Raw genomic sequence first — 17,924 nt, 5'->3', positions numbered from 1 at the left:
ATTCCTATTGGTCTGTGTTAACCGCTACCTGATTGGTCAGCCTGGGTGTTTATGATTGGCTCGTTAAGAGTCTGCCGCGATTGGTTAAAACCAAGCGCGGGAGACTCAAAGCGATGTCATTGGCCGCCAAGCCTCGGCAAGCTCTATAAAAGAGCCACCGCAGGCTGCTACCTTCCTGAGTCTGATCTAGCCTATTAATAAAGAGCTGTTGTTACTGAACCCGAGTCTCTCGTCTCTGAAATCCGTCCTTCCGAATTTAACAGATCATTAGGTGGCCAGCCGGTTGTTCACTCCCAACCTGGCCCACCTCACAAAATAAAGAATAAAATAAAAGGAAATCTCCACATAAGCTGCTTTTTGCTCCTGAAGACAAGGGAGGGAGCTGAAGTTAATCAAACAGACATCTAGCAGATACCGAGAAGCAGTGAAATTATGCTAGTCAGATTGCACTCGAGTTCTTCAGGCTACAAAAAACGCTGAATCCCATCTTCTGTACTCCCAAGTCCTCAAATGCCAGTTTGGAGATTGAGGTGGAACATAATCAGTGGTGGGATTTAAATTTTTTTACGATTGGTTCTGTGAGCGTGGCAGAGGAAGGATACTGTAAAATCTCCTGTCAAGAGGTAGCTTTTGCCGGTTCTCCTAATTACTCAAAATTTCCGCTACCGGTTCTCCAGAACTGGTCAGAACCTGCTGAATGCCACCCCTGAGCATAATCGCGAATTGTCCTTTTAGAAATTGAAAGCAGAGCTTTTATTACTTTTGTTTCCTGGAATGCTGAGTTCCTCCAATTCATCCACGTCTAACCTTTCAGAAAACTTGCTTTAGAAGAAATCAAACTTCCTGTTCCCATGTCTTTCTATATCAGCCACAGAATCCCGAGACCTGGAACCAATAATAAATAAATTGCTAGCACGTGTTGAAAGAAATATCCTTCTGGGTTCAGTTCCAAGTGGGGACACTGGAAACATGGAGGCTGTTTGGAAAGATGGTTTAATGGTGGACAGGATCACCTGCCTTGGAGTTCATGGGTGAAGAAAAGGGACGAGATGCTGAGAGCCCCTGGGTTTTATGCCCTCTCTGGGCTTTGAACTTCCTGGGGCACAGGAAGAGTATCCTGATTGGTTGCTGTCAGAGGTCATAGCTAGCTTTGTAGGTTGTCTGTGTGCTAAGTTTGGTTGAAACTTGGTGGGTGGTGCAATGAAGGGCAATTAAATGGCTCTGCCTGAAGGAGGTAGATCTTTGTTATGTAGAATAGACTGGCTCAGGCCTTAATGGCCCATTAACAAAGGGGGCGGGGTGAGTTTCTGCCTCTCTGAGTTTCTACTTCTCTTTTAGGGAAGATATTCTGTCTTTTTAATATATCCTAAAATATTTCGTTTTTCTAGGAGAGGGGTGGGTTTTAACTTCCAACAAATGGAACCAATGTTAAGAAAGATTAAGTATTTAATCCAGCATATTCAGAGCCTGGGTAGTCCTTTGTATACTTTCTATCAAGATATCTTAAATCTGGACAACGCTTTTCAGCCACGGAGGAAAGAGAAATTTACATCTCGCTGGATTGGGATTTGAGATTGATTCAAACCAGGATTTTGAGCCACTGCAGAGAATTCTGCCCACCTTCTACTAAACCCTAAAGTCACTTGCTAATAAAACACAGTTTTCCAGGAAGGATTTTAATTGAAATTAGACTCTTTTTTGGGGGGGGGAATTGTATAGAAAACCCACCAGGAGCAAGATTAACAAGAGATCAGAACTCATTCCAAAAATCACCAGAGCAATAAATAATTTCTCACTTCATGCAATAAATTTAGTGAAAATATTATATATATAACTCATGGACCACTTTAAAGTATATTTCTATTGCAACTTTTTTATTCAGTTATTTCAATCTGAGTCTATTTTTGCATGGGAAGAGCAAAGCTGTTTGAGTCAAGTTGACTCAGGAGCAAGCAAAACCCACTGGATTCAATAGATTCACTTCCCGTTAAGTATGTTTAGAACCTCATACTTTCCTAGGAAATTTCAGGTATTCTTCCCCTTCCCCACCTCCTGGCTTCCGAGGTAAAGAATCAGCTGAGGTAAGTCATTTTCTTACCCTTGGGTTGAAATGCTCACCTTTAGTTTGAATGGCTCTCCCCCACTTTTCCTAATGGAAAAATCTCCACTTCTCTCCTGACTTCTCTTCCTTGTTCTTGGCACTCAGCTTCGAGGGGAGGGGAAAAGCCCAGGAACTGAAAATTTGCAGCTGAGCTCTGTGTAGCAATGATAATGCAGCATTTTTCCACCTCTGCAAACCATCAGCATGCTAGCAAAGCTGCATCAGCATTTTTTTCCCCACACCACTGCGTTAACACTACTTACTGCATCCAGGTTGGGAGGGAGGGATTGGTGAAAGAGCTGGACAGAAAGGCCAGTAATGATGCCAGCACAGGACATGAATGGGTGGATCAAAAGATTGTGGCAGCTGGTGGGGGAGGAGGAAACAGCCCAGGGCAGTTGTGAAGGCTCAGATGTGAAGGTTCAGAAGAAAAGGATTTGACAACATAGCCATGTCTAAAATAAAAAATAAAAAAATAGATGTTTGAGACTTTGGAAAAAGTGCAAAGAAGAGCAACTAAAATGATTAAAGGCCTGGAGATTAAAACATATGGAGAACGGTTGCAGGATTTAGGGCTGTGATGGCAAACCTATGGCATGCATGCCAGAACCTATGGCACGCAGAGCCACTTCTGCCGGGACGCGAGAGGTCTCCTGAAAGAGCCCCACTGCGCATGCATGCACGCTGCCCGCCTGTCAGATGATTGTCGGGTATCTGGAGTGCATACGTAGGAAGCAGGGGTGCGCAGGAGGCATGTGCGCATGAGCAAGGGACGTGCAGAATTTTCTTCACGGGAGCTCAAAAAGGTTAGCCACTGCTGATTTAGGGTAAAATATGGCTAATCTAGAGAAAAGAAGGACTAGAGGTGACATGATAGCAGTCTTCCAGTATTTGAGGGGCTGCCACAAAGAAGAGTGGGGTCTGGTTATTTTCCAAAGCACTAGAGGGCAGAACAAGAAACCATGGATGGAAACTAATCAAGGAGAGAAGGAATCTAGAATTCAGGAGAAACTTCCTAACAGTGAGAACAATTAACCAGTGGAACAGCTTGCCTTCAGAAGTTGTAGGTGCTTCATCACTGGAGGTTTTTAAGAAGAGACTGGACAGCCACTTGTCTGAAATGGTATAGGACAGGGGTCACCAAACTTTTGGACCTCGGGGACCCCCAAACTTATAATTTTAAATCCCGCGGACCAGAGACCCTGGGAAAATCCCAAAAAAAAAGTATGCAGGAAAATTCCCCACCCTGTTTTCCTACCGATCGATCATTCTTTATTTGGGATCGCAGGATACCGTCTCCAGCTCTGTTCTCGGGGGGGGGAGAGAGAGAAAAGAGAAAGAGAGAGAGAGAGAGAGAGAGAGAGAGAGAGAGAGAGAGAGAGAGAGAGAGAGAGAGAGAGAGCAGCAGAAGTCTTTCTTTCTCTCCTCCAAACTCCGCCAGAAATGAGGCTTTGCTGGCACAGCCTCTTGGAGCAGGATGCTTTGAAGGGTCTCAAAGACTCATTTCTGGTGGAGTTTGGGGGAGAGAAAGAAAGACTTTTGCTGCTTTCCTTGCATGCAGCCAAAAGCAGAAGAAGAAAGAAGCAGAAAGAAGCAACCTGGTGGCCAGGTGAGGCGCGTGGGGTGAGTGAGGTAAGTTCCCCCCTCCACCCTTTCCCCCCTCCCCTCACTACCTCGTGTTGCTTACAATGCAAGCAACTTAAGCTTTGTGTTCCTGTGGGCCATGTGGGTAGCGCAGCCTTGTGTTCCTGCACAGCCTGGATTAATTGCTTTGGGGGGGGGGTGCTTTGGGAGTGACATTTCTCTGCGGACCACCAAAATGTGATTGGTTTGCAGGATCCCCATCCTTTCAAGTACAGGTAGTCCTCGTAGAGTTACAAGTTTGTTTAGTGACCAGTTACAACAGCACTGAAAAAAAGTGACATGACCATTTTTCATGCTGGTTTACAGTGGTTACAGCGTCCCCATGGGTGACATGGAAAAAAAAACTTGATGTTTAGCAACTGGCTCATATTTATTATTGTGGCAGTGTCCTGGGATCATGTAATCACCTGAGACATTTTAACCAGCAGTCAAAGCTGGATTCACTTTAACAACCATGTGACTAAGTTGTTAACAATTGCAGTGATTCACTTTAACAGCTATGGCAAGGTTATAAAATGGAGCAAAATTCACTTAACCACCGTCTTGCTTAGCAACAGCAATTTTGGGTTCAGCTGTGGCCATCAGCTGAAGACTACCCATATCTGTGGACTATCCCTACCAATAACCCCGTAACCCATTATCTCCTGCAGCCTGCAAACTTACCTTTTCACTTGCCCTTAAAGTAGCAAGAGCGTTTGTACACATTCTTTGCTGATGAACCCTAACAATTGTCTCCAGGAGCTTGGATATTCATCAGCATTCTCTGACATCAGAGCAATTCACCCAATCACAGGTCTTATTTCAGCATCAGTAATAGGTGACTGAGACTGACAGAACACCAAATCAATTCTACCTTCTACACAGGTAGATCTTCTCCAAGCTGTTCCCAACTTGGGATTTTCAGATCTTCCAACAGCACACCCATTATCCGTTTACATGTGTGTGAAATGTACTTTACACATACACAAAGTCCATCTTCATTTCAGTAAAAGTATTATTATTATTTATCACAGTCAGCCAGATGTTCAGACTGGGTTTGGTATTTTGTCTACCTATCGAGTCCTTCCCAAGGACCTGGGATAGGCAAATCTGGATGTTCGATGGTGTTACCGATATCGCCACAGGATGGAAGCTGTTCCAACTAAAGCTGCCTTCTGCAATTGACTGATGGCAAATTTGTCAATGCCTATGGTGTTCAAATGGTGCTCCAGTTGTTTTGGGACTGTACCCAAGACACCTATTATTATTGGTACTACCCTTGCTTGCCTTTGCCATAGTCGTTCTATATTATTATTATTATTATTATTATTATTATTATTATTATTATTATTATTATTATTATTATTATTATTATTATTATTATTATTATTAACAAAAAATGACAGTGTACACAGCAAACGAGATAACTATGTTGGATTTCGTATCACAAATCACTAGTCGAACACTTCCCAAGCGTTTAGGACTGTGTGATGTATCGGCGGATTATGCGAGCAGATTCCAGTAAGGTGGCCTTCTGCAGCTGACCAATGGTGATTTTGTCAGCGCCAATTGTTTTTAAGTGTTTGCCTAGGTCTTTAGGCACAGCACCCAGTGTGTACCGAGTACCACTGGAACCACCTGCACTGGTTTATGCCAGAGTCTCTTGCAGTTCGATTTTCAAGTCCTGATATCTGGTGATTTTTTCAAGTTGTTTCTTGTCGATTCTGCTGTCACCAGGGATGGCAATGTCGATGATCCACACTTTTTTCTTCTCCACAATCGTGATATCCGGAGTATTGCGTTCCAAAACTTTATGTCTGTATTCGGAAGTCCCACAGTAGTTTTGCATTATATTATTATTATTATTATTGTTGTTGTTGTTGTTGTTGTTATTTGAAACTCAAGTCAACTGCACATTGAAAAATGTATCACAAATATCATTGACTGGTGCTGATGGTTGATACAGGTTGCTGCCAGCATCCTAAGTATCGACCAAGTATCTTCTTAAAATATACGATGTTCCAAGTAGCGCAGTTTTTCACAGTTCCGCTGGTATCATTGCAGGAAGCTGTAATTTCTTGATGTATTTTGTTAAATTCTTGGACATGGTGCCAAGTGCTCCAATGACAATGGGTATCACTGTCATGTTTCATCCATAATCGCATAGTTTTGATGGCCAGGTCTACATTGTTGTTGTTATTATTTTGGGATTCTTTGTTTGCTTACTCAGAGGGCGCACTGGCTTTTATTAGAGGAGATGGGATGGGATGCCTTGGGGGGGGGGAGGTTCCCCAGGAGGGATGGGAGACATTCCGGTGGAGTAAGAGGCAACCCAGCCCAGATTATCATATGTGGAAGAAAGAGGATGAAGATGGACCCTCCCTAATAATTCCCAGAGTATACTGTAGATGCAGATACAAGAGTCCTCAGTCTGGCAAGATTCTGTCTATGGGTGTGAAACAATAAAGAACTCTCCTTGGAAGAATTGCCCACATGGCATTCTTGGTTTTGGGCCTCACAGAAGAACACCACTGCAAAGCTCAAATAGGAAGTCCAAAAGAAGAGGAGCTAATGGAAGAAAGAAAATTACCCCCTTAAACCTCCAAAATGAGAATAATGCAGCATAGTCATACAAAAGTGTTGTCACATTGGTGGTTGTAACTGCAATTTGCTGAACAAGCCACAACCCCCTGGTTACCCCAAGCCAAAATCTAATAAAATCATACTGGAGCTGAGCAGGATGTGTCCATGTGTGGAATGGCGTGGATGTGATCAAATGAACAGGTTTGTGCTGTAAATGGTAGTTATTTAAGGGCTGGGAAATTTAAGCATATAGCTATACAGGTGACCCTCGCTTAATGGCCATTCGTTTAGTGACTACTGGTTGTATACCTATACTTTCAAATTTCCTAGCCCTCAAATTTATATGTTAATACTGCTATATTCAAATTGATATGGGTTCTTTTCATAGATTAATTTTTTGCACATCATTCCGTCCAATTTCATTCTCTATTCTGTGAGTGAAAAGGCTGACTTTCACAGACCAATTGTGGTAGTATACAAAATGCAAAGCGTTTTATTTCACCACATAAATGGAAAGGAACTAAAAACAAAACAAACCCCCAAACTTCTATATATTAATGTAAAAAAATCTATTTTTTTTTTCTGCTCTTCAAATATATACACATCCCGATACACATAAAGAAACAAACAGCTACAAGTATTCCCAGGAAAACACACAAAAAAAAGGCATTTGACAGGATAAATGGAGAGATGATGAAAGAAGCAGTTCTAGGCACATTGTACCACTGAAACATTTTCAAACAGAAATATACATATAATTAAGATGGGTAAATTTCAAACAATTGAAAATACTCGGAACATTAGCTTACCCCCATCAAGCAACAGTTAGTCATGACTAAAGCTACAATCGTATGTACAATTTCTTGGGGAAAAAAACATTCAGCTTTGTGGTATTTCCTCCTGAGAAAATAGAAATATAACCGTAGCATACATCCCTTTGCACGCTGATTCCAGGGAATCATTCTACGTATGGAAAAGCTCTTCTGGTTTCGTCCATGATATTTAAAATTCAGAAGTGCATCACACTGCACCCTCTTTTGCACAGATTTCACAAGTAGGGCTATCATCTTTGGACTGCAAAAAAAATCCAGACGAACAGTAGGAGGAAGCAAAGAGGTACATGAAAGCTATTGCTTGCTGCATCGAGCAGTTCTCTAGATTTTTACAGCCCAAATATGGTAGTCTATTCAAGATGTCTTCTAAAGAACACCACCACACAATCTTTTGCACTTTCTGACAATATCATAAAACAATAGCCCCGATTGTTTTTAATGCACGCGTTTTACATACCAAGCCACTGTGGCTTATAAGTCATGGTTTATAGCTTGCAACATGGGCATCCAGACAATCCAACAAACCATGATTAAAACAAGCCTGGGTTACTACTGTGCATGAACCCTGTCATTGGTTTTGTGTTAGAAGGTCTTCCAATTGCATAAAACTGGATGCAATCAATTTAACAGAATAGGACATTTTATACAATCTGAATTGTCAACGAACCCTACAAATCTTAAATAAAAACATGTAAGACTGAACTGCACAGCGGTAACTTCTGAAGGACAAGGTTCAACAAATTGTTGTTACTTATGTTTTATCTTGGAGTGGTTTTTTTTTCTGATAAAGGATGCCTCCAAAAGCATAGAAAGCTCTAATTGTTTTAGGACATGTTGAAGACATTGGGAATTCCCGTTTCTGCAACTTTCTACAACTTTGAAAGAGGCTCGATGAATTAATTACTTAACAAAATATATTTATTGCTTAAGACATTAAACAATATTGTGTTGGGAGGCTAAAAAGAAAGTCGTTTTGTCCTTTTGACTCCTTTTCACCAAGGTATTTATTGCATGGATTGCCTATCAGAAGTTGCCTGTGTGACCCAACGCAGATGGCAGCTAGACATTTGCCCGAATGACATGGCTAACTTCCAGTGGCATCTTTATCATGGAATCACAGGAGAAGACAAAAACTCACACACTGATTTCCTGACTCTTCTCTTTAGTTTGGAAAAGTGCATTTTTCCAACCACCCTTTTATACAGTACAGTATTTACAATCAGGTCACCTCAAGTCTGCAGGAAAAACAAACTAGTGTACAAAGAACAGGGCCAAGTCCCCACGTTTTGGGATGATCTGGAGGATGTGGAATGGCAAAACTGGCCCTTAGAAGGAACCAACATCAATTCTTTTTTCGGTTCAGTCCATGAACACATTCAGCCCAAAGTCCAGTCGGTGCCACGTCAGATCTGGCAAATCTCGGTCCCTTCCTCTTTTTCTTGTCCACTCTTAAGAACAGTGAGGACCAGGTATCTCTTGGCCAACCGTGGATCCGTGAAGTAGCTTTGAAGCCACTTCTTTCTTCCAGCTTCTCCAAACATCCAGTGCTTAATTAATCCCAGTGTGCTTGGACCAGACGGTCCCCGTTATTTTGCCAGTGTTAGTCCATGAATCTAAAGCTGAAAATGCAGCCCCCACAGATGGAGTCTGTCAAAGGAGCAAAGTATCCCCTTTCACAGAAAAGGAGAGAGACAGAGACAGAAAGAGAGACAGACAGACAGACACAGTAACAGAGAGAGACAGAGGGAGACAAAGAGAGACAGTGACAGAGAGACAGAGAGAGAGAGAGAGAGAGACAGTGACAGAAAGAGAGAGAGAGAGACTTTCTGGAGAAAGACATCACATACAAACAGTGGAACAGTACTGAGTTCTCCAAGGTTAATGACATAACCTTCCATCACACAAGAGGGAAAATGAAATCCAGTCCACACCCGCTTCCCTCAATGCTAATGAATTACAGTGCAGAGTACGCTCACTTAACATTATGCCTTCCCAGTTCTGATAGATTACCACTCCCATGTTCTCATCCAAGCCCCCATACCAACACCAATCGCTGTTATGTAGGATCCATAGAGAGCTTTGCACGCCATGTTACGCAGGTTGCTGTGCATGAATCCAATCTTTAACCACAAAAGATATCTGTTCAGTTCAGTTTGACATCATATTGAAGGAAGGAAGGAAGGAAGGAAGGAAGGAAGGAAGGAAGGAAGGAAGGAAGGAAGGAAGGAAGGAAGGAAGGAAGGAAGGAAGGAGGGGAGGGAGGGAAAGCTTACAACAGTGGATGGAACAATCACCCCAACTTCTCCTATAAAGTTACATCCAATGTAATATTTCTATTAGGATCCCATTAAAGAGCATTCAAATCCCCCAAATCTAATTTGGCAAGCTAAAGAAGTGTGTAAAGGACAGGGGGGAAGAGCGCTCCCCCACAATTTCCCTGGAGTGTCAAAGGAAAGTATTGGAGGATATGGGGAGGGAAAAAGGAGTGTTAGTATTCAAAGTGGCACAACACACATATTGTAACGTGTTTGATTGTTCAAAAATGTTTACAAATTTCACTGCAGCCGTCCTTACGGACTCCTGCTAAGCAAGCCAACGTTAATATCCTCTCCTTAGGTTCTCAATGAGGGGCTGAAACCTAGGGCTACCGAGGGATGGGTCTGACTGTGAAATTGAGGAATGAGATCTTTTGCATTTACAATCAACCTGCTCACAGAGCTGCTGCTAAGCATTGAACGGATGTGAAGGACATGATTAGCCCCATCAGAATTATTATACTATGCCTGGTTTGCTGCTGAAGGAAGGAAAATAGAGAAAGAGGGCTTCAGTAAATACCTTAGCCACTAACCCTGCTTCCTTAGCTCATCTTCAAAACCTGGAGGTCAAAGGACAGAAGAAAGAGCTACGATGCAAGAGAAGAAACATCTGGAAGAACGAGTAATAAGATATTTGTTCAAATTATAGCAGGATGAACAGGGCTCCGTTTGACAGAACAGCTTCCTTGCTTGGGTATCTCCCAGATGTGTTAAGACTGGAACTAAGACTTTCTGGCCAATATGGTCTCTGGCTACAGACAATATCATGTTCTCCAGATGTTTCAGACTTACAACTGTCCTTTGTTGCAAATGTTATTGACGGAATGTGGGACAGACACACGGAGGGACCTGGGTTGCTTACTCTGTGGTTGATAAATACTAAAAAGCTGAGAATTGTAGTTTCTACACACAGCAGGAAGGCACCACGTTGGTTTAAAGCAGAAACAGACTGGCTTAGGACAAGGCGAAATAGGAGTTAACAGAGTGAAAAACAAACAAACCGTCGGGTAAGAATTTCAGAATAGCAATTTTAGATCGTGTGATGAAATAAGTCAGTTCGAGATGATCAGGCGAAAAGAAAACAGGGGGAGAAAGAGAACCACATATTGGAAGGTGAATAGTGAGATTTGGACGAGCAAAGGCTGGGCCAGAGGGAACAACCAGGTGTCCCACAAAAAAACATCTGGAGCATGAGGGCCTCTGAGCCACCTCCGGCCTCCAGCAGTCTCTATGGTGCTGTCCAATGTCTTAACACAGCCTCCGACGGCCGGTGCTAGTCTGGTTCACACCATATTGAGGGCATCCTCAGCCAGGAAGCAGTGCAGGTGTTGGAAGGATGGGCGGTCCTTGGCCTCTCGTGCCCAGCATCTCAACATCATCTCATAGACGGCCAAGGGGCAGGTGGGCGGACGGCTGAGATAGACCTGGAGATGGAAGAAAAGAGACGATGTGTGATGACCCGGGGCGTGGCACAAAAGCAATAAAGTCACAAAAGTAGGTAAAGTCCCTTTAATTCCTCCAACTTGGCCCCCAATGTCCAGTTATCATCGGCTGGAGAAAAACTCTCCCAAGAACAGTTTTTAAAGGGAAGAAATTCAGTCAGACCCCAAAGTACATCTAAATTATAAATAAAAACCAACACAACCCACACTGCAGCAATTAACGAGAATGGGCAGGATAAGGAATTGAAGACTTCAAAAGATAACGAAACACACACAGTTGGGAGGATGCCAGAACCCAGATAAGACTTGACAAACAAAGATAATGCACACTTTGCTTCCAGCAAGGTGCTGTGTGCAAACGTCCTTTTTAAATCCTGTTTTCCCAGCTGCAGCTAATGAAGGGAATCAGGGCCTTTTTCTCCCCCGTAACTCACATTGCTCCCTTATCCGTTCTTCCCTGCGTGCCTTAGGATCAAGAGTGGGTAGGCCTGGGTCTTCCTCTGTCCTTCCCCAGTTTCCTCCACAGCCAAGGGAGCCACACTCCTACTCCCTGTCAGCTGTTCAACCTCCCACTCGGAATCAGATTCCAACAGGGGCATGACACGGTGTGAGTTGGCCCTGAGGTGAGCAGGCCCAAGATAGACCCTGGATTTTCTTAAAAACAGAGCTTAATCTTAAAAGACTTGGTTTATCCTCAACTAACAACAGTTCACTTAGTGACCGTTCAAAGTTACAACGGCACTGGAAAAAGTGACTTATGACTGTTTTTCACACTTATGACCGTTGCAGCATCTCCATGGTCCTGTGATGCTGGACAACTGACTTGCATTTATTTTATTTTTATTTTTATTATAAAAAGTTTTCTTTATTAAACAATTAAACAGACACAAAGACGGACAATTCTTAACAATAAAAAGGTTGAACATGGTACGGTTTCCCTAACATCGATCATTGTCATTACTTTGCTAAATCCAATAGTGATATTACATAATTCTCCTCTATACACTTTAAATATACATATAATCATTCCTTATTCTCACTGATCTTCCTCGTCTCTAGCCAATCATAAAATTTATCCCATGTTTTATAATAATCCGAATCTTCCTTATTTTCTAGTTCTTTTTTTAATTGATCCATTTCTGTGCACATTGTGATTTTCTTCAGTATTTCCAATTCATTTGGGATGAACTGACTTGCATTTATGATGGTTGCAATGCCCTGGGCTCATGTGAGCCCCTTTTGCAACCTTCTGACAAGCGAAGTCAAAATGGGGAAGCCAGATTCACTGGTTTACTCATTTAAGAACTGCAGTGATTCACTTAACGAACGTCTCAAGAAAAGTCATAAAACGGGGCAAAACTCACTTAACAAATTTTGGGCTCAATTTTTGTCGTAAGTCGAGGACTGCCTGTACACGTACTCGCGTGAGTCCTAGTCTAATGTATTATATAAACTTTGTATAATAGGCATGTTGTTTAAGCGGAGATATTGTTTACCTGTTTGCCCTGATGCCGAAAAAACTCGCCAGCGTTCTCGATTACAGCTTCATCCGTGAGCTGACTGTATGGCTGTTCTTGGCACAGCATGAGGATTTCCCACAGCGTAACACCAAATGCCCAAACATCGCTGGCCATCGTGAACTTACCCTGAGAGGGGACAGAAAGACAACATTCCTGGATTTATTAAACCAGTTTTAGAACATGCTTTAACCTTGAAGGGCTCCAGTCAGGGCAAGCCAGAAAAACAAATCCAAAATATAAAATCCCAAGTAAAAAGCATTGCAACAGGATCCCCCACTCAACCCCTCTTAGGGACTGAAAGTACCGCTTTATTTTTTTTGCTGGAAGGCCCAACCAGATCTTAACTCTACGGCAGGGGTATCAAACTAGCGGCCCATGGGCCGAATGCGTCACACACAGGCCATACCCACCTCAGCTCCACGAAACAAACGTCATGATACGTCACATGACAGCAACGTGACGCAGAAAATTTGACACAGGAAGACTCTGTCAGGATTCCGGAAGTTACCCCAATTAAATCATGAGTCTCGAGCCAAACTTCCAAAACTTCAAAAGGATTTATTGGGAGTTAACATGCCCAGCACTGCCTGGGTGTAGCTGAGTCTAAGACACCTCATTCATTGTCACCCTTCACCTTGGTTTTCCCCCACCCCCTGGGTGTATCGGAATTCATATTCTCCAATGGGACACATCCATAGCCAAGAGTCATCAATCATGTTCTCCAGTGAGATATTTGCATAGCAGAAACTTCAGTCACCAAGTTATTATCTTTGAAAAACTATTTATGGAATGCACTTTCGATTTCCAAGCTGCCACACTGCTCTTTCAAACCCCTTTCCCAACTTCCTTTCTGTTGGCAACTCTAAAAAGACCATAGAAATATTTTATGAGTTGACATTAACTTTTATTAAGATAGGCTATAATAAGAGAATATTGCAAGTCTGATTACGTTTTTCTTCCTCTTCCTCTTATACCTACAGGGACCCTATGTCCTTTATTGTAATAAAGGACAGTGCTTGATTTCAGAAAACGATCCTTCAGCTTTATCTATTTCTTTTCTTGGTTCTGCTCTTAAGTGTGCCTTTGTAAAGCAAAGTTATAAACATAAGGAATTTTTTAAAAAAATCCTAATGAACCTCTTTCAAATTTTTGGGTCTGTCCCTTTTTTTCAGCACCACTGTAACTTCAAATTGTTGCTAATCAGGACAGTCGTTAAGCGAGGACTACCTGCGGTTGAAGCTTGTCACTTCACTCACTCACCATGAGAATGCACTCCCAAGCCATCCAGCGGATCGGGAGCACGGCTCGGCCCTGGATGCGGTAATAATCTCCGGCGTAGAGGTTCCGGCTCATGCCGAAGTCGGCGATCTTGATGGTGAAGCCTTCACCCACCAGGCAGTTTCGGGTCGCCAAGTCCCGGTGCACAAAATTGAGGGAGGCAAGGAACGCCATCCCGGAGGCTATCTGAGCCCCTAAATGGACCAGAGTGGGATAGCTGAGAAATGAGGCAGGGGGGGGGGGGGAGGAAAAAAGATGGCAGGAATGTTTATTAACAAAATGTACATGTCAGGGTTCCAAGTTATAGTGTCAGGATTCCAGCAGTTACTCCAATTAAATCATGAGCCTCGAGCCACACTCCCAAAACTTCAAAGGATTTGTTAGAAGTTAACATGCCAGCATTAGCCTGGGCGTAGCCGACTCTGAGATATATAATTCACTGTCACCCTTGATCCTGCTTCCCACCCCACCCTACCCCTCTGGGTGTATCATCCAACAAAACACGTCCATAGCCAAGAATCACCAATCATGCTCTCCAATTAGATTTTTGTGTGGCAGAAGCTTCAGTCATCTAATCAGTGTTTGAAGAAAATATGAATGGAATGTACGTTCGATTCCACACTGCTGCCTGCTCTTTGAAACTCCCCCCCTTCTTTTTGTTAACAACTATAAAACATGTATACAAAATGTTTTATGAGTTGATATATAGATCCATTGCAAGCAATAACTCCAAGGCAGGTAGATTCCTCAAAGAATAGCTTTATTGGAAATATCATATTGGCACAGATCTGGTGAAAACCGACTCTGAAGGGTCCCTCGGTTTTCACCTCATTAAAAGTGAAAGACTTTCCCTCAACCCCAAACAATCAGTCACACGGTCCAATCGAGACAACGTCTGGTTGCCTGGTGACATCACTCCTCCTTTGTCCGGCCAGGTGTGACAACGTCCTTGGTTCCCAAGAGAAAGTATTTTGTTTTGACTACACAACCCCAGCTATCTCCAATCCCTCCCTTCCTATCCCTCAGCTCCAGCGTGGCAGTGCTGAAGCTCCAAGATGGCTTCGGCCAGGCCAGCTTCACTATCTCACTCTCTGCCTCTCTACATGAGAAAATACTAAGTGAAGCACTTGTTAAGTGAGTTTTGCTTCATTTTATGACTTTTTTTTGCCACAGAGGAAGGAGTCAAGCTATTTTCTAAAGCGCCTGTAGGTCAAACAAGGAATAATGGATGGAAGCTGAACATGGAGAGATCTAACCTGGAAATAAGGAGAAACTTTCTGACAGTGAGAATGATCAACCAATGGAACAGAAGTTGCCCTCAGAAGTTGTGGGAGCACCATCACTTGAGACCTTCAAGAAGAGATTGGACTCCCATCTGTCAGAAATGGTGTAGGGTCTCCCGCTTGGGCAGGGGGTTGGACTAGATGACCTACAAGGTCCCTTCCAACTCTGATTATCTGTTATCAGTTGTTAAGTGAATCACTGCAGTTCTTAAGTTAGTAACATGGTTGTTAAATGAACATGGCTTCCACATTGAACTTTGCTTGTCAGAAAGTCACATAACCTCAGGACACAACAACGGTCATAAATGTGAACCAGTTGCCAAGGATCTGAATTTTGATCACGTGACCATGGAGATACTGCCACGGTCGTAAGTGTAAAAAATGGTCATCAGTCACTTTTTTAAGTGCCATTGTAACTTTGGTCACTAAATGAACTGTTGTAAGTCAAGGACCGCCTATACAGAAGATATTCCCATCAGGCAATGGGGCAGTGCTCGGTACTTAAACCAAACAAGCTAAAATACAAGGGAATCCGAATGAAGCCATCTCAAGATCTTAATGACCTACTAAATTCAATGAAACATTATCCTCTCACGTTCTCAACCTTCTTCCTAGTGAACCAGGCACTTCCATCTCTGGATTCTTTTTTTCAGGATTTCCAAGCTCAAATCCATCTTGTTGAGTTTCAAATGCTTCTTTTTAAAAATGGACTCCGGCAGCCATTTCTGTGCTCTTTAGTGATGAAGGGCATCAGCACAGTCAGCTGGCCATATTTATTACCTTTCTGTGTGAGTTTTTGGTGTGGTTAACCCCCTTTTTCTCAAAATGGTCGCCAAGATGCCACAGAAAAGAATTATATAATTATCGTTGGAAGTGTTGGTCACAATTCCCAGTCTTGTTAGATATCACTATACACACTTGCAGTATAGTAACATCTAACACTACTGGGAATTGTAACCAACACTTCAATAATAAAAAAACCCGGGATCAAGCTGCTTTCAAAAAAGATGTTTCATGTTTTTATGTTTTATGTTTTGTTTGTTTATGTTTGTGTTTAAAAATCAATAAAATGTTTATAAAAAATAATAATAATAATTATGTAATTCTTTTCTGTGGCATCTTGGTGACCATTTTGAGAAAAAGAGAATTAATATCACCCAAAACTCTCTTGACACAAATCTCTCTTTAGGCTTTGAAATTAATCTGGGGGGGAGAAGGTTTTGGGGAAGTTTATGAAAAGAGCCAACTCAGCAAGGAAAAGGGATTAAACCTAAGATGATAAAATAACTGAGAATGAAACGGAAGTGGGAAAATGCTGGAAGAGGTTTAAAGATTTCGGCGGGATTTGATGCATTAAGGGGGAAATTGAAGTGTATGTTATGAATGTTAGTATCCAGAGGGGGGTGGGGAAATAATGGAATAGAAATCTTAAATGGTGGAAGAATGCTGAAAAGCAATGTGACGGGAGGAATGTTTTAAAAATGGATCTGGAATGCTTATGGAATGGCTGTGTGATTTGTTGAACAAGTCTGTGAAGACCGATAATTGGAAGGATGTCGTTTTTGTTGCTCTGCTAAGGCAATAGTGGGAATGTGAGGGAGATTAGGTCACGGGTGTCAAAATCAATTGTGTCACGTGACATATCGTGATGTATCGTTGATGGTTTTTGCTTTTCTGGGGCCAGGGTAGGCGTGGCCTGCGCATGACCCATCCGGCCTGCGGGCCACCAGTTTAACACCCCTGCTGAACACATTTGAAATGGGGTCCTTAAAAACGTGTGTGGTTCAGTGAGACTGTACTAAATAGGGAGTGACTGAATGAAGATTGAATACAAAAGCGAGCGTCCAGTTTGAAAGCAATGCTTTGAGATGGCTTGGTTATACAGGGAGAATGACTGAGGATCAAATCACAATCTTAATATACAAAGAAAGAGGGGGTGTCAAGAGGAAAAGAGAGGCTGAAAAACCCACAGATTGAATGGGGTTTACGAGATCCTGAAAAAGAGAGAACTAAGAAAGTGAACGAACGCACGGCAATGTATGAAGCAGTGTAAGAATGACGCCAAAACAAGGATGATTTTTAGAAGGAGAGAAAAGTAGGCAGAGATACTGCGAATGACACCGATTTAAAGCCAGTTTTGCTATTCTGTTCTTCTCATATGCATTTGCTTTATTTGACTTACTACTTCCCACTTCATTTCTCTGCCCTGCATAGTTTAACCTAAAAAGAAATACCTTGATGGCATTCGCATATGACAATTGTGATGCCGAGTCTACAGAACTCGATTGTCAATATTTCCTCCCAAATCTATATCGGTTCCTTGCTGGACTTTGATTTTAGAAATTTGGAATAGGTACCTGATGGTTGGTCTCCCACTGGGGCTGCCACCCAGCTTGTCTTCCAGCTCATGTCCACTCAGGAACTGGTTGAGGTCCCCATTCTCCATGTACTCTGTGATCATACACAGTGGATCGTCCCGCACGCACACCCCCAGCAATCTCACAATGTTAGGGTCCTTCAGGCGAGACATGATCTTCACCTCCTTCAGAAAATCATTCCTGCGCGGACAACAAAAGACATAGATAGGGAGATGAGGAAAAAGATAGTTGACAGGTCTCAAGAGAGGAAATCTAGGCTCCAATGATTTATTCAACACTATCAAACTACTTACTAAGTCTGTATTACTATTACTATTAATCCTCCCATTCTTCCTATCACCCATCTCCTCCCACTTATGACTGTATGACTGTAACTGAGTTGCTTGTATCCTATGACTTATATTGTTTCCTAGTATGATTTGATTGCTTATTTCTACCCTATGACTATCATTAAGTGTGTACCTTATGATTCTTGACAAATGCATCTTTTCCTTTTATGTACACTGAGAGCATATGCACCAAGACAAATTCCTTGTGTGTCCAAACATACTTGGCCAATAAAAGAATT

At 42.4% G+C, this 17,924-nt stretch overlaps 1 protein-coding gene across 3 annotated transcripts in view; it reads right to left on the bottom strand.

Annotated features, from left to right (window-relative positions):
* Positions 1–6,777: 6,777 nt before the first annotated feature.
* DDR1 (discoidin domain receptor tyrosine kinase 1) overlaps positions 6,778–17,924 on the bottom strand; it is a 75,709-nt gene continuing 64,562 nt past the window's right edge. For all 3 annotated transcript variants that reach the window (XM_087954349.1, XM_087954348.1, XM_087954350.1), the window contains 4 exons: positions 17,336–17,536; positions 13,678–13,912; positions 12,394–12,543; positions 6,778–10,879 (listed from right to left, as the gene is read on the bottom strand). In XM_087954349.1, the coding sequence (XP_087810475.1) occupies positions 10,739–10,879; positions 12,394–12,543; positions 13,678–13,912; positions 17,336–17,536 (727 nt within the window). In that variant the 3' untranslated portion in view covers positions 6,778–10,738. The remainder of the gene's footprint in view (positions 10,880–12,393; positions 12,544–13,677; positions 13,913–17,335; positions 17,537–17,924) is intronic.

This window comes from Notechis scutatus, chromosome 2 (assembly GCF_049901735.1).
Source record: "Notechis scutatus isolate UNSWTSFEM ecotype Mainland chromosome 2, rNotScu1.2, whole genome shotgun sequence".
NCBI classification, from domain to species: Eukaryota; Metazoa; Chordata; class Lepidosauria; order Squamata; family Elapidae; genus Notechis; species Notechis scutatus.
This window is presented reverse-complemented; position numbering and strand designations above follow the sequence as displayed.